Source organism: Notolepis coatsorum (genome assembly GCF_963971535.1).
Source record: "Notolepis coatsorum genome assembly, chromosome: 5".
NCBI classification, from domain to species: Eukaryota; Metazoa; Chordata; class Actinopteri; order Aulopiformes; family Paralepididae; genus Notolepis; species Notolepis coatsorum.
In genome coordinates, this window is record NC_140169.1 from 35,732,348 (window position 1) to 35,756,846 (window position 24,499).

General features: G+C 45.4%; 1 protein-coding gene across 1 annotated transcript in view; it reads right to left on the minus strand.

Moving 5' to 3' along the window:
- Positions 1–24,499, minus strand: part of arsh (arylsulfatase H) — a 78,476-nt gene that overhangs the window by 44,272 nt on the left and 9,705 nt on the right. The window contains exons 3-6 of the mRNA XM_084313779.1: positions 9,863–9,984; positions 2,965–3,087; positions 1,635–1,837; positions 1,205–1,425 (exon numbers count right to left, since the gene is read on the minus strand). Of these exons, the coding sequence (XP_084169905.1) occupies positions 1,205–1,425; positions 1,635–1,837; positions 2,965–3,087; positions 9,863–9,984 (669 nt within the window). The remainder of the gene's footprint in view (positions 1–1,204; positions 1,426–1,634; positions 1,838–2,964; positions 3,088–9,862; positions 9,985–24,499) is intronic.

A 24,499-nucleotide genomic window follows, 5' to 3' on the forward strand; every position in this document is an offset into this window, starting at 1 on the left:
CAAACATCCCACCCCAACAACATAATCCGAGGCAATGAAGTGTTCGCTGCAGATCCTCCTTCCCTGTCCAACAGGCTGGTCGCGCCGCCTGAGTGCAGCCAGCCCGAGCCAACATGTCGACAACACTGTTTTTTTCACTGGTAGTTTGTGGAAATTAACCAACTTTCCTCTCTCTCACATGGTAAAATTAGTTTGAACAGCCAGGAGCAATACAAACAGAACCACCGCGGTCCCGTTGTTTTGTAGGCAACATTTTATTTGCTGACTGACCCATTCAATATAGGCAGCTAACCAGAGTGTATACACCCAACCCCCGGCATGACGTCAGCCATGACGTCAGCAACAAAATGGCGGCGCCCATGTTGAAAACAGGGATATTATATTATATTTTTCAGACAAATAAGATAGATTTCACATTTGATTATAGAACCCTGTCTTACACAAGGTACACAACAAACAAACTAGGATCACATTGCTCACTGCTTCATCTCCACTTTAATGTCATGCACTTGTCCTAATAAACTAACCTACACTGTAACACGCAACACTTTGATGAACATTGTTACTCAGCTGATAGAGTTATACCCTTCTTGCTGTCTTGTCGCACAGAACTTGTAAGTCGCTTTGGATAAAAGCGTCAGCTAAATGACTAAATGTAAATGTAAATGTAATGTCTATACTAATATCTACTATGCTACTATGTCTATACTAATATCTACTATGCTACTATGTCTATACTAATATCGACTATGCTACTATGTCTATACTAATATCTACTACGTAGCCTACTACCTACTATGCTACTATGTCTATACTACTATACTATGTAGCACTCACATTTGGCACTGCTAGATACCATACCACTTACCCTTAGCCGCCAGAGATGTACCCCCTGTTGTACACACATTGTTTTGGATAAAAGTGTCAGCTAAATGACTAAATGTGTGTGTGTGTTTGTTTGTTTGTTTGTGCATGTGTGTATGTGTTTGTATGTGTGTACAGTGTGTGTGTGTGTGTGTGTGTGTGTGTGTATGTGTTTGTATGCGTGTACAGTGTGTGTGTGTGTGTGTGTGTGTGTGTGTGTGTGTGTGTGTGTGTGTGTGTGTGTGTGTGTGTGTGTGTGTGTGTGTGTGTGTGTGTGTGTGTGTGTGTGTGTGTGTGTGTGTGTGTGTGTGTGTGTGTGTGTGTGTAAGACCTATCCTACTTCTTTATAAAGCTCTGAGCCTCTCCCAGTAGCCTTTGGGGCAGCGTCTCCACTGTCATTGGCTGCTCGATAACTCCCTGGTTCCTCATGATGATGCAGTTCCAGGTGGCCAGGAGTTCAAAGGGCACGAACCAGACGGCTGTTGCTACGATACTGAGACAGGTCAGCATAGCCAGGAGACACAGGTTGACCTCCAGTAGGCCAATAACACGGATGAAAACCTAGAGAGAGAGACAGTGAAAGAGATCCTTAAGTTTAAGAAAAGTCTCTTAAACTAAACATCACATTTAATTATTTTCTGTTAATATGTTTTTGTTGTGGTTTCACTGCCATCGCTGTGATGTGTTATGCTGTGTTACAGATTTCCCCATTCAAAACTTCAGTGGTCTGTCTCTTCATTAAATAAACAGTCTCTGGCCATGCCACGTACCAGGGTGAGCAGGGCTACTCCCAGGACCAGGGAGAGGTTGCGGAGGGAGTTCTGGATGTCCACCAGGACGTCTCTGCCCTCCCCAGGCACACAGTTATTAAACAGCGTGAAGGGAAGGCCGTAGAAGTAGCTGAAGCCATGCTGGTTGGGATGGTGGCAGTGGTCCCCTCTATGCTGACAACTCACTCCTAAATGCCACTTACCTGTGTGGGGAGAGAGACAGAGAGACAGAGACAGAGAGAGAGACAGAGACAGAGACAGAGAGAGAGACAGAGACAGAGACAGAGACAGAGAGAGAGAGAGACAGAGACAGAGACAGAGACAGAGAGACAGAGACAGAGAGAGAGAGAGAGAGAGAGAGAGAGAGAGAGAGAGAGAGAGAGAGAGAGAGAGAGAGAGAGAGAGAGAGAGAGAGAGAGAGAGAGAGAGAGAGAGAGAGAGAGAGAGAGAGAGAGAGAGAGAGAGAGAGAGAGAGAGAGAGAAAGAAAGAAAGAAAAAGAAAGAAAAAGAAAGAGAGAGAGATGAATAGAGGGGTGACCTACCAGACGAGACAGATAGATAGATAGATAGATAGATAGATAGATAGATAGATAGATAGATAGATAGATAGATAGATAGATAGATAGATAGATAGATAGATAGATAGATAGATAGATAGATAGATAGATAGATAGATAGATAGATAGATAGATAGATAGATAGATAGATAGATAGATAGATAGATAGATAGATAGATAGATAGATAGATAGATAGATAGATAGATAGATAGATAGATAGATAGATAGATAGATAGATAGATAGATAGATAGATAGATAGATAGATAGATAGATAGATAGATAGATAGATAGATAGATAGATAGATAGATAGATAGATAGATAGATAGATAGATAGATAGATAGATAGATAGATAGATAGATAGATAGATAGATAGATAGATAGATAGATAGATAGATAGATAGATAGATAGATAGATAGATAGATAGATAGATAGATAGATAGATAGATAGATAGATAGATAGATAGATAGATAGATAGATAGATAGATAGATAGATAGATAGATAGATAGATAGATAGATAGATAGATAGATAGATAGATAGATAGATAGATAGATAGATAGATAGATAGATAGATAGATAGATAGATAGATAGATAGATAGATAGATAGATAGATAGATAGATAGATAGATAGATAGATAGATAGATAGATAGATAGATAGATAGATAGATAGATAGATAGATAGATAGATAGATAGATAGATAGATAGATAGATAGTGTGAGTGTGTGTGTGTGTGTACAGCATGCGTGTACTGTATGTGTGTCTTACCCACTAGTCCAGTACTGTATCCTTGCTGCTGGAGCCTCGTAGCGAAGGTGGTCTCTGAGGGAGGCAGCCCCCCCGACCCGCCTAGGAACAACAGAACCTGCACACGACCCATAGCACCCAAACCTGACATGCGCGCGCGCACACACACACACACACACACACACACACACACACACACACACACACACACACACACACACACACGGTGAGGCTGCATTCTGAGCTGTCAGTTCTGTTGTTTTATTGATTTTCCATGTTCTCTGTGTTTTCTTAACTTTTTTCCCCTGCATTATGGACTTGATTTAAGATCCGGACCAATTGGTTTTTGAGCCTGTCTCCGTGATTTTAAGTCTCTGATTACCTGTACTGCACTTCTGCTGCCAGACAGCATGGTGGTGTCGGACAATGAGCTCATTCACATCAGAACTGAGCTGCTGTCAATAGAAACATTAGATTGATGACCTCAATCTGCAACATCAGGCTCGGCTGTGCTCAGAATGATCTATTATCCAGGTTGACCAACTGAGGAGGTAGTGAGACCAGGTGATGGTCCAGGTTGACCAACTGAGGAGGTAGTGAGACCAGGTGATGGTCCAGGTTGACCGACTGAGGAGGTAGAGTGACCAGGTGATGGTGCAGGTTGACCAACCGAGGAGGTAGAGTGACCAGGTGATGGCATGGCCAATAGGGCTGGGAGATTAATCGAGTTTTAATTTCAATTACAATGTTGTCTTCCCACAATCATGAAAACAAGATAATCGAGAAAAAAACGATTATTGTGCCGTTTGACGTGTCGCTCTCATTTTGTGTTGTGTTGTAAATGCAGCGACCCCTTCCTTCACAGCGGTGCGTTCCGCTCCTTGGCCCCAAGCCCAAACAGTAGTGTCAGCTGGTGTCGAGAGGGAGGTGGGAGTAACTCCTAGAAGATAACAGAAAGATAACATAATCAAGCAGCCCTATTACTATATCGACTTATTGTACAATATATGGACATGAGTTTCAAGTTCAAGTTTCAAGTTTCTTTAATAGTTGTCATACAGAAGTACAGAATACTTTCATACAAAATGCTTCTTACTGTTACGCTCCAGAGACTGTGCTAGACAAGATAGTATCAAATAACATAGTATAGCATGTAATTTAGAAGAAGAAAATGAGGTCACAGTGTTCGGTATAGACATATGTACAATGTTCTGAGTTACCATATAATATACAATACTATGCAGTGTACTAATGTACAGTACTATATAGTGCAAAGCAGAAATGGGATGAGGTACAATTTAGGTACAATTTACAGTAAGGTGTACGAGTTGTAGTGCAATCCTTCATCAATAAATATAAAGTGTGGGGAGTGGGTGCTACAGTGTGTTTGTTTAAAGTGGGTGTGTGCTATAAAGTGTGTGGAGTGGGTGCTACAGTGTGTTTGTTTAAAGTGAGTGTGTGCGTGTGGATGTGTGTGCTATGTGCGTTTGGTGGTTTGTTGTTGTGTAGTGTTCATTGTTCGTTTAGCAGCCTGATGGCCTGGGGATAGAAGCTTCTTCTGAGTCTTTCTGTGCTCGCCTTGAGACTCCGGTATCACTTGCCTGACCGCAGCAGTTCAAAGAGGCAGTTGTTCGGGTGACTGGAGTCTTTAATGATTCTCTTAGCCTTGCCCTTGCAACGCTTGTTGTAAATGTTCTGGAGGGTGGGGAGCCCCCCTCCAATTGTGCGTTCGGCTGAACGTGTCACTCTTTGTAGTCTGCTTCGGTCTTGTGCAGTGCTATTCCCAAACCAGGAGGTGATGTTGCCGGTCAAGATGCTCTCTATTGTACATGAGTAGAAGTTCTTAAGGATCTTCTGACTGACTTGGAACTTCCTTAGGCGCCTGAGGAAGTAGAGGCGTTGTCGTGCCTTCTTCACAACACTGTCAATGTGTGTGGTCCATGTCAAGTCCTCGGATATGTAGGCTCCGAGGTACTTAAAGCTGTTGACTCTCTCAACCGGTGCCCCGTCGATGCTGAGGGGGCTGTAGTCCTTGACCCCCGACCTCCTGAAGTCCACAATCATCTCCTTTGTTTTGCTGACGTTCAGGGAGAGGCTGTTTTCCTGGCACCATCCCGCCAGGACCTTGACCTCTTCCAGGTAGGCCCTCTCGTCGTTGGCAGAGATCAGGCCCACCACCACTGTGTCGTCAGCAAATTTGATGATTGTATTGCTACTCCGCTGAGCCACACAGTCGTGTGTGTACAGGGAGTAGAGGAGGGGACTCAGAACACAGCCCTGGGGGGCCCCTATGTTGAGGGTGATGGATGAGGAGGTGCAGTTGCCTGCTCTCACCACCTGGGGTCTGCCAGTCAGGAAGTCCAAGACCCACTGGCAGAGGTCATAGCCCAAGCCCAGGTCCCTGAGCTTGGCTATGAGTATGGAGGGGACTATGGTATTGAATGCCGAGCTGTAGTCGATGAATAGCATTCTCACATAGTTCCCCTGCCTCTTGTCCAGGTGTGATGCTGCTGTGTGCAGCACATGGGCTATGGCGTCCTCCGTGGACCTGTTGGGGCGGTATGCAAATTGCAGGGGGTCCATGTTGATGGGGAGGGAGGAGCAGATGTAGCCCTTTACTAGCTTCTCAAAGCACTTCATGGCTATGGAGGTGAGAGCTACAGGGCGGTAGTCGTTGAGGCAAGCAGGCTTGGATTTTTTGGGTACAGGGATAATAGTGGACTTCTTCAGGCAGGTGGGGATGACAGCCTGTTCTAAGGACAGGTTAAATATGTCAGTGAATACTGGGGCCAGTTGGTCGGCACAGACTTTTAGGATGCGGCCGGGGATGCCGTCCGGACCTGCTGCCTTCCTGATATTCACTTTTTTAAAGGTCCGCCTCACCTCATGCTCTGTTACCCTGAACACTGCGCCTCCATCAGCAGCTGACCCCCCCCCCCCATTGCCGTGGCTTGTGAGCTGGTGTTGTTATTACCAGCATCAAACCTTGCATAGAAGGTATTGAGGTCATTTGCTAAGGAGATGTCACTGTTCAGTTTGAGGGAGGCGCCTTTGTAGTCTGTCATCGTTTTGAGCCCCTGCCACATAGCTCTAGAGTCAGCTTGTTCAAACTGGAGTTCAATTTTATCCCTGTAGCGCCGTTTGGCCTCTGACACTGTCCTCCTTACGTTGTATCGCGCCACCTTGTGGTCATTCATGTTGCCTGCCACTAGGCCGTCGTTGTATGCTTTGGTGCGCTCTCTCAGAGCTTCACGGACGGATTTGTCTACCCAGGGTTTTTGATTTGGGTAAACTCTCATTTTGGTAGTGGGGATTGTTTCTTCCACCAAAGTACAAACATAGTCCAGCACTGTCTCCGTGTAGACATTAATGTTATCTGTGTCGCGGAACACATTCCAGTCTGTGCAGTCAAACGCAGCCTGGAGCGTCTCCTCTGACGTCAAATCCCATTTCTGCACCTCTCGCGAGACTACAGGAGTACTTTTGATTCTCTGTTTGTACATTGGTGAAAGAAAAATGGACGCGTGATCTGATTTACCAAAGCCACTATCAGAATGAGCCTTGTAGCCACCTTTAAATTGCGTGTAACAGTGATCTAGGATGTTACCGCCTCTGGTGTTGCAAGTCACATGCTGATAGAAGTCAGGTAATACCTTTCTCAGATTGGCGCTATTGAAATCACCCAGCACTAAAATGGCGGCGTTAACGTTCGCCGCTTGTATTCTATTTACCTCGTCGTGGAGTCTGGAGAGCGCGACGTTGTTACTGGCTTGCGGTGGAATATACACTCCGACAAGGATGATCGCCGTTAACTCCCTTGGGAGGAAGAAAGGACGACACTTGATGGTTATATATTCCAGGTCTGGGCAGCAGTGGTTGGATAATTCCTTCACGTTAGTTGGATCGCTCCAATTGTTGTTAAACATGAAGGCAATACCTCCTCCACGTTGTTTACCGGACTCTGCTGTACGATCCTTGCGGTGGATAAAGAAGTGTTCGGCCGAGCTTGATTATTTAATATTGTGCATGTTTGTTTACATAGAATGTCACCAACATTTCGGCCTGTCGCACGCACTACTTCTGTCCCTCTCGTCTCAGTCTACTCTCTGCGGGAGGCGGGGCTCAGCGGCAGGGAGGCAGGGCTCAGTGGCAGGGAGGCGGAGCTCAGCGACAGGGAGGCGGGGCTCAGTGTCAGGGAGGCGGGGCTCAGCGGCAGGGAGGCGGGGCTCAGCGGCAGCGAGGCGGGGCTCAGCGGCAGGGAGGCAGGGCTCAGCGTCAGGGAGGCGGGGCTCAGCATCAGGGAGGCGGGGCACAGCGGCAGCGAGGCGGGGCTCAGCGGCAGGGAGGCGGGGCTCAGCGGCAGTGCCTCCCACAAACACACACAGAGAGTGGAACGGCATGCAACAGTGAACCAGCCAGGTGACGTGTAGAGATAACGCGTTACTTGATTCTAAAAGGGTGTTTTTCCTGATGACTACAATTCCAGACCGAAGGGCAAGGCTAAGAGAATCATTAAAGACTCCAGTCACCCGAACAACTGCCTCTTTGAACTGCTGCGGTCAGGCAAGCGATACCGGAGTCTCAAGGCGAGCACAGAAAGACTCAGAAGAAGCTTCTATCCCCAGGCCATCAGGCTGCTAAACGAACAATGAATGAACACTACACAACAACAACCACCAAACGCACATAGCACACACATCCACACGCACACACTCACTTTAAACAAACACACTGTAGCACCCACTCCACACACTTTATAGCACACACCCACTTTAAACAAACACACTGTAGCACCCACTCCCCACACTTTATATTTATGGATGAAGGATTGCACTACAACTCGTACACCTTACGGTAAATTGTACCTAAAATTGTACCTCATCCCATTTCTGCTTTGCACTAGATAGTACTGTACATTAGTACACTGCATAGTATTGTGTATTGTATATTATATGGTAACTCAGAACATTGTACATATGTCTATACCGAACACTGTGACCTCATTTTTCTTCTTCTAAATTCATGCTATATTATGTTATTATGTTATTTGATACTATCTTGTCTAGCACAGTCTCTGGAGCGTAACAGTAAGAAGCATTTTGTATGAAAGTATTCTGTACTTCTGTATGACAACCATTAAAGAACTTGAACTTGAAGTTTGGAAGATTAAATGGACTTGGTTTCAAAGCCGCATTCCGCAGCTCTGGTGTGGGAACGTTTTGGGTTTAAGCCGAATGAGAGAGGAGAGCCCGTTAATAACGTGAACAAGCCGGTATGTCAAATGAATAACCATTTCATTCTCCTCCTCCACTGAGCAAATATTTTCATCTACGTGCTGAAAGGGAGAGGCTCAGTGTCACGCATCAGACTCGGGAGGGGATGAGACAGGAGTACGTGTGTCGTTATCCAGTGGCTGCAAGTCTCCCCCTCGTCATTCTCTTCTTACTCCTCTCGCAGCTTAACTTTGACACTTGCTCGCTTGAATGGGTTGAACAGGCAAAGTCTTCACAATGAATGAGCTGTTTCAGCTCTGAGCTGCGCTGTTTCTTCTACAACATTTTTTGACAACACAAAATTACCAGTTGCATATTCCAGTCAGGGAGGCATGTTATTACAGGCCGTAGTTACAGTTTGCTTGCAATCTAGAGCCCTGAAATGCCAACTTAAAGTAAGATGTTCACGTAATAATATCATTATATCAGTGGCATAAACTTGTCTTAAAATCACAATAACATCTGTGGTGTGCGGAGATGGCTGGTTTAAGTTAATCAGACCTGGGAGCAGGTGTGGCTGTACACATGTTGTACATTGAGGTAATGTTCACAGGTTAAATTGGCCATCCTCACACACACACACACACACCGAGGAGAGCGACACATGTCATTTAACCATCTGCTCTGGTTTGTACCATCCTGCCACTCTCTTCAATAAAGCGCTTTGTATTCAGCATCCTCTCTGCCTGTGTCTCTGTTTATTATGTTTATTAAATGATCCCCATTAGAGACACATGAAAGAGCCTCTAGTCTTCCTGGGGTCCTGGAAAAAACAAATACAATACAAATGTACAACAATTTGTATTTCCTCAAATCTCCTCCTCTATGTCGGAGAGCTTTGTATTCAGCATCCTCTCTGCCTGTGTCTCTGTGTCGAAGAGCTTTGTATTCAGCATCATCTCTGCTGTGTCTCTGTGTCTGAGAGCTTTGTATTCAGCATCATCTCTGCTGTGTCTCTGTGTCTGAGAGCTTTGTATTCAGCATCATCTCTGTTGTGTCTCTGTGTCGGAGAGCCTGTAAAATGGCAGAGGCCCACAACCTGGTCTTCAGTGCTAGAAGGAAAGAGAAGGCTCTCCATCCCTCCATCCCCCTTTTTCCACTCCGAGAGTGAACTTGAAGGAAAATGGCTTTGCTCCTCTGGCCGACCTGGCAGATAACTAATGTCCTACGTTAGCAGCTAGTTGCGCTAGCGAGCGCGTCAGTCCATCAATGAGGACACGTCCCGTATCCACTCCAGCAGGACGGGCTCGCCATCGGACTCCCCCGCCTCAGACCAAGCAGCCCGTGTCGCACACTCTGCTCACGTTGATGCCGCTGCTAGAGGGCCTGCCTTCTAAGATTTATAGATATATGTGAATATATCACACATTTAAAAGTTAAAGAAAAGTGCCTTTTTTGTGGCTTTAAATTCTGTGTGTACACCAGTGAAAGCTTGCAATGCATGGTTTAATTAGTGGACTTATGGCTTGTAGGGATGTATGCGTGTGCACGTCCGTGTGTGTGTGTGTGTGTGTGTGTGTGTGTGTGTGTGTGTGTGTGTGTGTGTGTGTGTGTGTGTGTGTGTGTGTGTGTGTGTGTGTGTGTGTGTGTGTGTGTGTGTGTGTGTGTGTGTTGTGTGTGTGTGTGTGTGCGTGCGTGCGTGGTACCTGAGCGCAGGGCGTAGCGGCCAGTGACGAAGGCAGCTCTACTGGGGGTGCAGAGAGGCGCAGCAGCAATGTGCTGAGTCAGCTTGACTCCCTCTGATGCTAACCGGTCAATGTTAGGAGTCCTAATGAGACGGAGAGAGAGAGAGAGAGAGAGAGAGAGAGAGAGAGAGAGAGAGAGAGAGAGAGAGAGAGAGAGAGAGAGAGAGAGAGAGAGAGAGAAAGAGAGAGAGAGAGAGAGAGAGAGAGGGAGAGAGAGGGAGAGAGAGAGAGAGAGAGAGAGAGAGAGAGAGAGAGAGAGAGAAGAGAGAGAGAGAGAGAGAGAGAGAGAGAGAGAGGATGGAGGATGGAGATAATGAAGATAATGATGAAAAATGAAATGGATACATTTGGGAAAGAGAAGAGAACGGAGCCAATAACTGAAAGACAGCAGCAGGCCGAGCAGATGTAAGATATACCTCATATACTGCCCAGCAGGGCGGGGCGATTAATCCAGTTTCAATTTCAATTAAGATTCTGGCTTCCCACGATCATGGAAACAAGGTAATTGAGATCAAACGATTATCGTAGCGCATGCCGTGTTGCTCTCGAATGAGTTATCTGTCAGCTCGCGAAGCTGTTCCTCAAAGGGAGTTCACTCTCTGAGTTGTAAATGCAGTGCACCCTTCCTTCACAGCGGTGTGCTCCGCGGCGCCCCTCCCAAACTGTTTTAGCTTGTGTGGAGAGGGAGGAGGGAGCCACGGCACATGTCTCTGGTTATTTTAAAACATCTTTGGTAACTTGTAGAAGATGACAAAAAGGCAACCTTTGGTCGAGAAGAAAAAGTCAAACAAATTCAGTCATGTGATGTTCTCAAACCCAATGAGTAATCGTGTTTAATAATCGTGATTTCAATATAAATCAGAACAATGATTATGATTTTGAACTGAACACTGGTATGAGAGCAGACTCCATAGCAGGCCAAGAACAACAGCCCTTAGCTGTGATATAATAACCATATACCACGGCCTGTTGTGATATAATAACCATATACCACGGCCTGTTGTGATATAATAACCATATACTACGTCCTGTCGTGATATAATAATAACCATATACCACGGCCTGTCGTGATATAATAATAACCATATACCACGGCCTGTCGTGATATAATAATAACCAACTACCACGGCCTGTCTGTGAGGATTGGTCCGATTACGCACGCTTCCAGTTACCAATTACCTTCGCGCACCTGAAGTGAGTTTCAAATCAGCTCGGTGGAGCCCTTATATTCTCTGGGGTTCTGAACGTTCGGTGTCGGGTCGTTTTGGCTTACCACTAGCTGCTGCTTGTTTTCCTCCTGTGTTGTTCCTCGTCTGTTTTCTCCAGGACGTCTATGGAAGTCGCCGTTGTTGCTCCTCTCTGCCTTCCGTTGGATCTGTGCCTCGTTGACCGCTTTGCGCAATTGCGCCTTGTGAGTTTTTGGAAACGTACTTTTTGGATGCTTTGTTTTTTCCTCGCATTTTCCTGGACTCGGGACCTTTCTGTTTTTTGTGTGTTTTGGTAAACACTGAAGATGTGTCGCTTTTGTTAGTACTGGACTCAGCTAAATAAGACTGGACTGCCTCGTTTTCCATACGCTCGTTTGTTGACATTCTCTCTCTCTCTGTTCCTTCCCGAGCGGATCTCCAAGTAGCTGCAGAGCCGCAGAGTCAGAGGCGCAACGCCACAGTGCCGTCTCTGCTCTGAGCCAAGCTGCAGAGCCGCAGACTACTCTGCCCAAGGACATTCTCCCCTTGTGTTTTTTGTTGTTTTGCTCTTCTCTGTTTTTGGAAATAAATACGCCCTGGTTTTTGGCTAACTCTGTCTGTGCCGTGCTGTTGGGGTTGATTACAAACCATAACACTGTTGTGATATAATAATAACCATATACCACAGTCTCTCGTGATATAATAATAACCATATACCACGGCCTGTCGTGATATAATAATAACCATATACCACGGCATGTCGTGATATAATAATAAGTATACTACGTCCTGTCGTGATATAATAATAACCATATACCACAACCTGTCGTGATATAATAATAACTGTCGTGAGCTACTGCTTAATCATACAACTCTCACCTGTCCGAACGAAACATTAGCAAAGACATTAATAAACTCAAGGGACACCAACAAGCTCAACAAGCTGGTGAGGAAGGCTAGCTCTGTGGTGGGAGTCGAGCTACCTAGACTTGAGGTGATGGCAGAGAGGGGGATGATAAGGAAGCTGGATGCCATCATGGAGAACCCCTACCACCCCCTCTACGACGAGCTAGTCAAGATGAGAAGCTCGTTCAGCCACAGACTCATCCCCCCCCGACACTCAACTAACCGCCTCGGACAGTCCTTCATACCAGCGGCCATCAGGCTCCACAACAGTGGGCAGCGACTAGCAGCCTCCAGGCCCCACAACAGGGGGCAGCGACAGCGACTGTTACCAGACATTGACCTGGGACTTATAGGAACCCAAGGGGGACAAAGTAGACTACCCTGGTACTTTGATTAATGTATACTCAGTAGATAGTAAATTATTATAACACTACCTCTTGCATACTGCACCTCATGTGACACTGTGAAGAATAATGTGAATATTCCTCAGCTAGTCAGATAGTAAATTATATTGACCATATTGATCAAATTGTTTACACTGCCTGTGTTGTCTTTTACTACCTGTATACTGTGTTGTTTTACTACCTGTACCCCTCCCCCCCTCCCCCCCATGCTGCTATGATGCCTGAATTTCCCCAAGGGGATCAATAAAGGAATATCTTATCTTATCTTATCTTATCTTAATTCCACTCTGAGACCAAGGGCGGAATCCACAAAGTGTTTGCGCTGCTTTTTCCGATGCATATCGCTCTCAAAGGACGTGCAGCGGGTGAAATGAAGGTGGCCCATGCGTTGCTTCAGCATTGCGTCCGGTGCAATTGGCATCTCCCCTTTCTATGTAAATGAGCCTCTTCACAGGTGATCATGGCAGCAGTAACAGCGTGACCGCGAAATAATATTTCGAAGGAGAATATCACTCTGGATGAAATCAAGGATGATATTGAGCAGTCAATGTTGTGGCGTTATGCTCCAGAATAAACTCTATTTATGTATTCTGAGTTGGTTTCCCACTTCAGTTAGATGTTTGTTATTTTCTTCTTTTCTATATAAGCGACAATTAAATGGGATAGAAAACTAAATTAAATATAGCACAATAGAATATAGTACAATAGAATAGAGTACAATTATAAGTGACGAAGCTGTCTTTTTTTTAACACTGTCGGCTTCCCCAATGTCGTGGGCGCGCTTGACTGCACTCACATTGCAATTGTACCACCCTGAGCACGTTTTTCGAAATAGGAAACATACCTATTATATCAATATCCAGGTGGTGTGTAACGCCAGTAATTTAATTACTAATGTGGTTGCCAAGTTCCATGGGTCAGTGCCAGGGGCGGACCTTCCTACAGGCGATATAGGCGGTCGCCTAGAGCGCCACCCAGAGGGGGGCGCCAAAAAATATATATATATATTTTTTTATTTTTTTATTTTTTTATTTTTTTTTATTTTTTTTTTCTCTGTGCAGTTTTGGCGCCCCTTCTATATCGGCAACCATTATTTTTACATAAAAGAAATTCTAACATAAGGGAAAATGAGCCAAAAATCTAAAACGGTCGGTCGGTCTGAGCCTCAGCTTTAGGTGTTCACAGTCAGAACATGCTAGAGCGCTGTGCATTGATGGGTATCGGTCAAGTGTTTATAGAATTGAGCGTTGAGGAAAGAAAGACTAACGTTAGAGAACTATGAAGAGGCAAAAGCCATAAAAAAAATAAAAATAAAAATATTTTTTTTATTTTTTTATTTTTTTATTTTTTTATTTTTTTAATTTTTTTTTCTCTGTGCAGTTTTGGCGCCCCCTCTATATCGGCAACCATTATTTTTACATAAAAGAAATTCTAACATAAGGGAAAATGAGCCAAAAATCTAAACGGTCGGTCGGTCTGAGCCTCAGCTTTAGGTGTTCACAGTCAGAACATGCTAGAGCGCTGTGCATTGATGGGTATCGGTCAAGTGTTTATGGCAAAAGCCATAAAAAAAAAAAAAATTAAAAATATTACAAAAAATTAAAAAAAATTACAAAAAAAAAAAAAAAAAATGGGGGGGGGGGGGCGCAGTGGTGAATCTCGCCTAGGGCGCCAAATGTGCTAGGTCCGCCCCTGGTCAGTGCACGACAGCTACATCTTTCGGAACAGCAGTCTATACCAAACAATGCAAGCCATGGAGTGCAATACGTGGTTAAAAGTATTCTTCAGAAAGCGTTTGTGCTGTAATATTCATTGCAAATATAGGAAAAATTATGCGCTTTTGTATCATAGGGGATGGCGGATACCAACTCCATGGGCTGGCTGATGACTCCTGTGTGTAACCCAACGAACGTGGGAGAGGCAGCAATGCAGCATACAACCGGGCTCACATGCGCGGTGTGATCGAGCGCACATTTGTCTTTAGATGTGCAATGCTTTACAGTCCCCAACAAGTGTGCCAGATAATTGTGGTTTTAAGTTTAACTGTACGTTTATTTGGAGCCTCATTAGCCACAGCAGTGCTGGTTCTTCCTGGGGTCCATGACACGTAAAATACAGTTACAGACTTTATACACTCACAACATTCACATGTCATACAGACAATTAAAACAACAATAAATATTCCTAATCAAATTCATAATACAATACAACAATACCTACTCATAATTTATTCATAATACAATACAGCATAATATACTATTTAGCTTACATACATTATCTATGTTCATATCAACTAGGGATGTCCGATATTATCGGCCGACCGATATTATCGGCCGATATCGGCAGTAAAATGTGATATCGGAAAATATCGGTATCGGTTTAAAAAAAGAAAAAACAATAACAATATTTGTTATATATATATCCAGTGAAATTATTAGTTACCTGAAATTATTCAGTTTTTTGGACGGGGAAACCCTGCATATATCGGTATCGGTTGTATATCGGTTGATATCGGTATCGGAAATTAAGAGTTGGACAATATTGGAATATCGGTATCGGTAAAAAAGCCAATATCGAGCATCCCTAATATCAACCAATTATACAATCTTCTAATAATATATCCATATCAGACCCATACCTTTTCATCCACGTATATCCCTATCTCTTTATCAGACACATACATTTCCATTTACGTACACTACACACTATCTATTAGGGAATGTCAATTTATTATTATATTATTATATATTATTATTATATTATTATATATTATTATTATTATATTGTTATTATTATACAGGCCTAGGTTATAATCACAATAAAGGGGTGGTGTATTATAAAATGAAATATGAACTAAGTTAAGCACAATAGAATAGAATGTAATTATGAAATCAAATATAGGCCATGGCTTTACAACTTAATAAAGCTATTTTCAAGTCTTACTGGACAAAATAAATACAAAGAAAATATGAATTAATGTTCAATCTAAATAATACCTCTTCTGTATTAGAAAATCCAGCTTTCAAGAATATATCTTTGTATCTTTTCAATGTAATGTAAATTATAAAACAGTAACCTCACAAATACAGTATATGCATAACTTGCAATTACCGGTAGTGTAACTGAGGGGTTACAAAACCCTGACTGTATTAAAGATTGTGATAGATTAAACCACTACTACATATTATTATTACTTGCCAGACAGTACAGTTAAATATGGCAGACACTCAATATATGGCACGGTGACAAAGAGATAAGGTTTACAGTATTTTATTATCAACAGCAGATATACAACTGAGAATTACTGGTCGCTCTTTTATGGCGAATTATAGTAGAATGTCAGCGTATCAAAGTCAATGGGAATGAATAATTCCTAGGCTAAGTATACTAGACCGGAACGCTGCATGGCGTGAGCTGGCGATATAGGGGGGCAAACGAGGATATAGCTGGAGACTGGTGTGGTCCTCCACGGAGTTGTCAGCTCCAGAGGATTGAAGAATAGGCGGATACTCCAGCTGGTCACTTGAAGAAAGGGGTTCTCATACGGATCCAGTCCTTGTAATCCAAGTGCTCGTTAGCAGGGTAATAGCTATTAATCCAGTGCCCGACAGCAGTGATGATAGCTAGCCAGCTTCGTCCTCGAAGCTAGCCCGATGCAGATCTTCAGGGTAGTTAAATCCAAACAACAATGGTATTAACGATGCTCTTCTCCACGGTACTACGTTTCCACAAGTCACTATAATCCACCAATAATGGTTCTACAATATCAAGGTCGTATCTAAGGAGCTACTAATTATCCGTAACGATACACCGCTGTAGGTTCCACTGCTCACATGTCCAATAGTTCGGCTGCTAGGTTCACCTCGTGTTCTGCTACTAATTACATTAAGTCCACACACACTTGCTAAGGTTCACGCTTCACTTTGCTACTAGACGAACGCCGAACGAACTGCATTAGATTCACACTTTCACTTGTTCACTTCGCCCGTTAGGTTAGGTCGAACGAACTTTACTGCTGCACACCGAACTGCTGCTGCTTGCGCCTTCCACAATATATATACTTAGAGTGCTTTCTAGGGCGCAACCGAATCTCTTGTCCGGAATCAATGCGCTGGCCAAAGGCATGTCTTGACTTGTCCGAACTCGTCTTTGAACTCGTCTGGGGGGCGCGATCGTTGGCGCCGTGGGTGTCAAGGGCGTTGTCCAATGAGGAAAGCGAATAATGCTATGATTCAAACGGAGGCTTAAGGGGATATAGCTTATATATATAAATAATATACAAGTTATATAAAATAATAAAACGTAGATTCTCAGTGTTAATCTGGCCCTTCAGAACAGGTAGTGTACAAAACGAATTTATTACACATGTAATCCTTAGAATGATTGTATCATAAGCATTTTATATCATCATAAATCAAACCAAAACATAATTTTGAGGCATCAAAATAGTTTTAAATTATTTTCTTTATCTCTCTGTATAGTTGCATACTTCAATCAATTCAGTAAATTTTGCCATCAAACTCGCACAGCTCGACCGGGACGGTAAATTGGGAATTTTCTCTGCAGTTAATCTGTAATGTACATTTTCGCTTTGGCATATTGTGAGCAGAATCAATGCCGGTCCGATCTGTCCGCTTCCTCCTCTGTTTGTGTGAGCATAGTAGGGCCGCTCACAAAGCAGCCTTCTCTGGGAAAACGTCACACGAAACAGAGTACCGTGGTATTCTGTGCAATGCGCCGGTAAATGTAAGAATATGCATAACGGTCCCGCGGAAAACAATGAAGTCCGGACTGATATCTGCCAACAGGGCTGCTGTCAGGAATCCCCAGAAGCAAATCAGGAAAAATAATGGGCGTGTCAACGCTGGTATCATCTACGCAATGTGCTTTTAGTGGATAGCTCGTAAACACAGAGCACAATCCGCGGGTGCGATTCGCTTCGCGCAAACTAGGGCTGACCCCTATTAGTCGATTAGTTGACTAATCGGTCGAAAGGAGCCGTAGTCGACCTGGTGGACTGGGAGGGCTACGGCCCGGAGGAGCGCAGCTGGGTCTCCCGCCAGATGGTCCTGGATCCTGCCCTCATCCAGGATTTCCATCGGGCCAACCCTGGCAAGCCTGGAGGGTCGCCCGGAGGCGCCCGTAGAGGGGGGGGGTCCTGTCATATTCACGGCGAGAGCCTTCCTCACCCCTCCTCCTTCCACACCATCACGGCGGAAGCCTTCTTCACCCCTCATCCTTCCACACCCTTATATGGGTAGCATCCGACCCCAGGATTCCCACGCTGCCAGAGGGACATCAATTAACACGGCTGAGAGGGATTCCCTCGTCAACAAACTCCTACTTCAGCCCACAGATCCTGCTCTACCCTCGTTGCAGTGTTAACCTAACTACCTAGGTACGACGTCGCACCCTAGCCTTGGTACTCTGTCCTTGTTACATGCCTTGTCCTAATCTTTGCTCTCCCTGTGCCCAGGACTACCGCTCCCGAGACACCACCCACCTGGACGCCCCTGCGCAGCACGAGGAGTGCACCTGCTCGTGTCTACTGCACATTCCTATACCTGTTGCACATTCCTGTACCTGTATACCTGTCTGCTTGGGGGTGAACATTAAAACCAACCTAAAACGCTCCATTCTCTCTCCTCCTGTGTTCTGCTATTGGGCTTCGCCAACCCCTGCCCTAACACCCTCCTGCTCTTGCTGATACCCCAGTTTCACACTTGCATACACCCTCACACACAACATACAAGCACTCATTCATCTTCATACTCGCACCTAGACACACCCATATGTTTGCATACACAATACATGCACGCACGCACACACACACACTTTCACCCCCCCCCCCCCCCCCCACACTACTCCTCCCCTGTTTTGTTTTTTGTACATAGGCTGTGCATGTGTTTATTTGTTCATGTGTATGATTCTTAACTGTGTTTTTATTTTATTATGCATATATATTTATATTTTTTGTATTCCTGTTGGGGCCTCTTGTACCAGATCGACATTGCAAATAAGAAACCTGTTCTTAATGTTTTATCTGGCTAAATAAAGGTTAAATAAATACATTAAAAGTCCAGTTCTGCCCCGTTGATCCTTGGTAAGAAAAATGGACGATATTCCATCCATGGGGCTCCTCCTCTCTGCTACTGTAGCTTCTGTCATCTTAGAGCACCTTCTGCACCTCCGTCCACCCTCTACACTGACCTCATCCATCTCTCCACTGACCTCATCCATCTCTCCACTGACCTCATCCATCTCTCCACTGACCTCATCCATCTCTCCACTGACCTCATCCATCTCTACACTGACCTCATCCATCTCTCCACTGACCTCATCCATCTCTACACTGACCTCATCCATATCTACACCTGTCTCACCTCATCCATCTCTCCACTGACCTCATCCATCTCTCCACTGACCTCATCCATCTCTACACCTGTCTCACTTCATTCATCTCTCCACTGACCTCATCCATCTCTACACTGACCTCATCCATCTCTACACTGACCTCATCCATCTCTACACTGACCTCATCCATCTCTCCACCTGTATCACCTCATCCATCTCTCCACCTGTCTCACCTCGTCCATCTCTCCACTGACCTCATCCATCTCTCCACCTGTCTCACCTCATCCATCTCTCCACTGACCTCATCCATCTCTCCACCTGTCTCACCTCATCCATCTATCCACCTGTCTCACCTCATCCATCTATCCACCTGTCTCACATCATCCATCTCTCCACCTGTCTCACCGCATCCATCTATCCACCTGTCTCACCTCATCCATCTCTCCACCTGTCTCACCTCATCCATCTCTCCACCTGTCTCACCTCATCCATCTCTCCATCTCTCCACCTGTCTCACCAGAGAGTTGGGATGACAGTAAGGCTAGACTCTGGCAGACCTATCTCCACAGTACACTGTGCTAGGCAAAAGGATGACAGTAACCAGAGACAATAACAACTTGTTGGCTAGCTGCTGGCTTTAGGAGTAAAGCTGATGTTAGGCTTGTTTATAGCCTACTTCCCTGCAAATGGAAATATGCTGTAGGCTAATTCAATCAATTCCCTGTACTACAGGAAAAAACGGGTCCTACTAATCACCCCAAAGTACCAGAAAATACCCCAAAATACCCCAAAGTATACCCCAAAATACCAGAAAATACCCCAAAATACCCCAAAGTATACCCCAAAATACCCCAAAGTACCAGAAAATACCCCAAAATACCCCAAAGTATACCCCAAAATACCAGAAAATACCAGAAAATACCCCAAAATACCCCAAAGTATACCCCAAAGTACCAGAAAATACCAGAAAATACCCCAAAATACCCCAAAGTATACCCCACATTTTGTGTAATAGTGTAATAGTGTAACATAGTGTAATAGTGTAACATAGTGTAATAGTGTAATAGTGTGTAATAGTGTAATAGTGTGTAATAGTGTAATAGTGTAATAGTGTAATAGTGTGCTAGTGTAATAGTGTAATAGTATAATAGTGTAATAGCGTGCTAGTGTGTAATAGTGTAATAGTGTAATAGTGTAATAGTGTGTAATAGTGTAATAGTGTGCTAGTGTAATAGTGTAATAGTGTGTAATAGTGTAATAGTGTGTAATAGTGTAATAGTGTGCTAGTGTGTAATAGTGTAATAGTGTAATAGTGTGTAATAGTGTGTAATAGTGTGTAATAGTGTAATAGTGTGTAATACTATTTCCGGTGTGCGGCGCTCCTCTGTGTGCGACGCGTGTAGCTGCCGGTTGTCTGAGTTTGTTTGTTTGAGTTTAGTAGTGTATCTGTGTTTCTTTCTCTCCGTGTTTTAGCACCCAGTTTATGGACAATATGAGGGCGTTTGTGGATCTGTTTGTGCTTGTGCTTATTTTCATTTTGCTCCACCGTCCTTGTACGAGCACGGAGCCACAGAACGGAGTAAACACATACGGTTGCCATGGCAACTCGCCCGGCAGGATTACATTCACCCAGGAGTTTCTCCTGTCACTTCGGACAAGGGACAGCGTTACGCCGGAGGATATTCCACCTGAGCTTCGCAGAACTGTCACCAAAGCCAGAACCACTAATCGGAAGAGAGGGAGAAGAGGTGGGATTCGTCGGAGACTCAAGAACATGAGCCTCCAAGACCGCCGCAAGCTGCCAGCTCTTCCTTCAATCTTGCTCTGTAATGCACAGTCTCTCCGCAATAAGATGGATGAACTGCAGGCCTGGGCCACATTTAAACATGAAGTGAAGGACACCTGTTTACTGGCCTTCACTGAAACATGGTTAAATGACCGTGATCGGGATGAGGACCTGTCACTTAGTGGGTTCGGCGCTCCGCTTCGTTTGGACCGATCACCGGAGATCACAAACAAACGACGGGGAGGTGGTGTGTGCTGCTACATCAACCAGAGGTACTGTAATACCGTCGTGATTCGTGAGAAGATTTGCACACCTGACATTGAACTTTTGACTGTTTCACTCCGTCCCTTCTATTTGCCTCGGGAGTTCCCACAGTTATTTTTTACTATTGTTTACATTCACCCTCGCGCGAACGCATCAGCTGCTTCCAAGCTAATCGCTGACGTCACGCACCGACTCGACGCAATCAGCCCAGAGGCTCCAAAATTCATCCTTGGTGATTTTAATCACTGTCGCTTGAACACGACTTTGAGGACATATGAACAGTATGTAACCTGTGCCACCACACAGAGGAACTCTATCCTAGACCTGTGTTACGGCTCAGTGAGCGGTGCTTACAAATCGCTACCACTGCCTTCCCTGGGATCTTCCTACCACAACAGCGTGTATCTGTTTCCCACGTACACACCCACTTTCAGGCGGCTTCCGCGGGTGGAGAAACCAGTGAAATGCTGGTCGGAGGACAGCATCTCCTCCCTTCAGGCCTGCTTCGAATGTACAGACTGGGACTGTTTCTTTGCCGCATGCGGCGATAACATTAATGAACTTTGTGACACCATCTCCTCGTACATCACATTTTGTGTAGATTCCACTATCCCGAGTAAAGTGGTTGTTATTTATCCAAATAATAAACCTTGGATAACCAAGGAGTTAAAAGCAGTTATCAATAAAAAGAAACTGGCCTATTGTACGGGTAATGCCCTAGAGAAAAAGGCTGCTTCTAGATAAGTTTGTATATATGAACCACTGGCGCTGCTCTGATGGCTGCCTTTCTGATCGCTCCGACGAGACTGTGCTTTATTTTGTTAATTTTTATAGTATTAGGAGTTTTATTTGCACCAACTGTTGGTGCATTATATGTGTATGACCGTCAGTCAATCATTGACATTGGATTAAGAAAAACTTACCGTTTGGATTGCTCTCTGGATCGGATCGCTGAACAGCAGAAATGGCCCGCCAAGATCCTTTGTTATGCCGGCCATGGCCAAGACGCCAAGAAGCCGCCGCGAAGACGAGGAAAGAGAGCCGGGGTCCGGAACAGACTGAGGTCCAAACGACACAGAACCACATTGCCCAGCATATTGTTGGCCAATGTGCAATCGATAGGAAACAAATTGGACGACATCAGAGCAAGGATCCAATTCCAGAGGGACATTCGGGATTGTAACGTCCTCTGTTTCACAGAAACTTGGCTGAGTCCAGATGTCCCGAATCACGCAATAGAACCGGCAGACCATTTCTTCGTTCTCCGCAAAGACAGGACGGCAGAAGAGTCACTAAAGACGAGAGGAGGCGGCATTGCCTTCATGATAAACAAGGAGTGGTGCGATTTAGGCAACACAAAGGAACTGTCTAACCACTGCTCCCCAGACCTGGAGTTTATCACGATAAAATGTCGACCCTTCTTCCTCCCAAGAGAGTTAACGTCCATCATCGGAGTGTACATTCCACCACACGCGAACACTGGGGTCGCACTTTCAAAACTTCACGACGAGGTAAACAAACTCCAGGCAGCTAATGTTGACGCTGCCATTTTGGTCTTGGGGGATTTCAACAGCGCGCGTCTTAAAAAGGTGCTGCCGAATTTCTATCAGCATGTGACCTGTCCCACCAGAGGCGAGAACATATTAGACCATGTATACTCGCAATTTAAGAATGGGTACAAGTCACAGGCTCTTAGTCCATTCGGTAAAAGCGATCACGCCGCCATCTTTCTTTTGCCAAAGTACAGACAGAGTCTCAAGCGAACGCCGGTGGTCTCGCGAGAGGTTAAGCGTTGGGCCGTGACGTCAGTGGAGTCACTCCAAGCAGTGCTGGGAAGCACAGAATGGAGTGTATTCCGTGATAACACAGCCAATATTAACGAATACACCGAAACGGTGATTGACTATGTCTGTACTCAGGTAGAAGTAATAATCCCCTCCACCTAAATTAATATCTACCCAAATCAAAAGCCCTGGGTAGACAAATCCGTCCGTGAGGCTCTGAAAGTGCGCACATCAGCATACAACACCGGGCTGGTGACAGGCAACATGGAAGAACACAAGATGGCAAGATACAACGTCAGGAGAGCAGTAATAGAGGCAAAACGGCGTTACAGGGATAAAGTTGAACTTCAGTTTGAACAGGCTGACTCTAGAGGCATGTGGCAGGGCCTCAGAACAATGACAGACTACAAAGGAACCCCCCTCAAACTGAACAGTGACATCTCCTTAGCAAATGATCTCAACTCCTTCTATGCGAGGTTTGAGGCTGTGAATAACAACACCAGCCTACAAACCACGGCAATGGGGGGGGGGGGGGGTCTGCTGATGGAGACTCAGTGTTCAGGGTAACAGAGCATGAGGTGAGACGGATCTTTAAAAAAGTGGATATCAGGAAGGCAGCAGGACCGGACGGCATCCCCGGCCGCGTCCTAAAAGTCTGTGCCGACCAACTGGCCCCGGTATTCACTGACATCTTCAACCTGTCCTTGGAACAGGCCGTCATCCCCACCTGTCTGAAGAAGTCCACCATCATCCCTGTACCCAAAAAATCTACGCCCGCTTGCCTCAACGACTACCGCCCTGTAGCCCTCACCTCCATAGCCATGAAGTGCTTTGAGAAGCTAGTGAAGGGCTACATCTGTTCCTCCCTCCCCATCAACCTGGACCCTCTGCAATTTGCATATCGCTCCAACAGGTCCACGGAGGACGCCATAGCCCATGTGCTGCACACAGCAGCATCACATCTGGACAAGAGGCAGGGGAACTATGTGAGAATGCTGTTCATCGACTACAGCTCAGCATTCAATACCATAGTCCCCTCCAAACTCATAGCCAAGCTCAGGGACCTGGGCTTGAACTATGACCTGTGCCAGTGGGTCCTGGACTTCCTGACGGGCAGACCCCAGGTGGTAAGAGCCGGCAACTGCACCTCCTCATCCATCACGCTCAACATAGGGGCCCCCCAGGGCTGTGTTCTGAGCCCCCTCCTCTACTCCCTGTACACACATGACTGCGTAGCACAGCGGAACAACAACACCATCATCAAATTTGCTGATGACACAGTAGTGGTGGGCCTGATCTCTGCCAACGACGAAAGGGCCTACCTGGAAGAGGTAGAGAACCTGTCACAGTGGTGTCAGGAGAACTGCCTCTCCCTGAACGTCAGCAAAACAAAAGAGATGATTGTGGACTTCAGGAGGTCGGGGGTCAAGGACTACAGCCCCCTCAGCATCGACGGGGCACCAGTTGAGAGAGTGAACAGTTTCAAGTACCTCGGAGCCCACATATCCGAGGACTTGACATGGACCACACACATTGACAGTGTTGTGAAGAAGGCACGACAACGCCTCTACTTCCTCAGGCGCCTAAGGAAGTTCCAAGTCAGTCAGAAGATCCTTAGGAACTTCTACTCATGTACAATAGAGAGCATCCTGACCGGCAACATCACCTCCTGGTTTGGGAATAGCACTGCACAAGACCGTAGCAGACTACAAAGAGTGACACGTTCAGCCGAACGCACAATTAGAGGGGGGCTTCCCACCCTCCAGAACATTTACAACAAGCGGTGCAAGGGGAAGGCTAAGAGAATTATTAAGGACTCGAGCCACCCGAACAACTGCCTCTTTGAACTGCTGCCGTCAGGCAAGCGATACCGGAGTCTTATGGCGAGCACAGAAAGACTCAGAAGGAGCTTC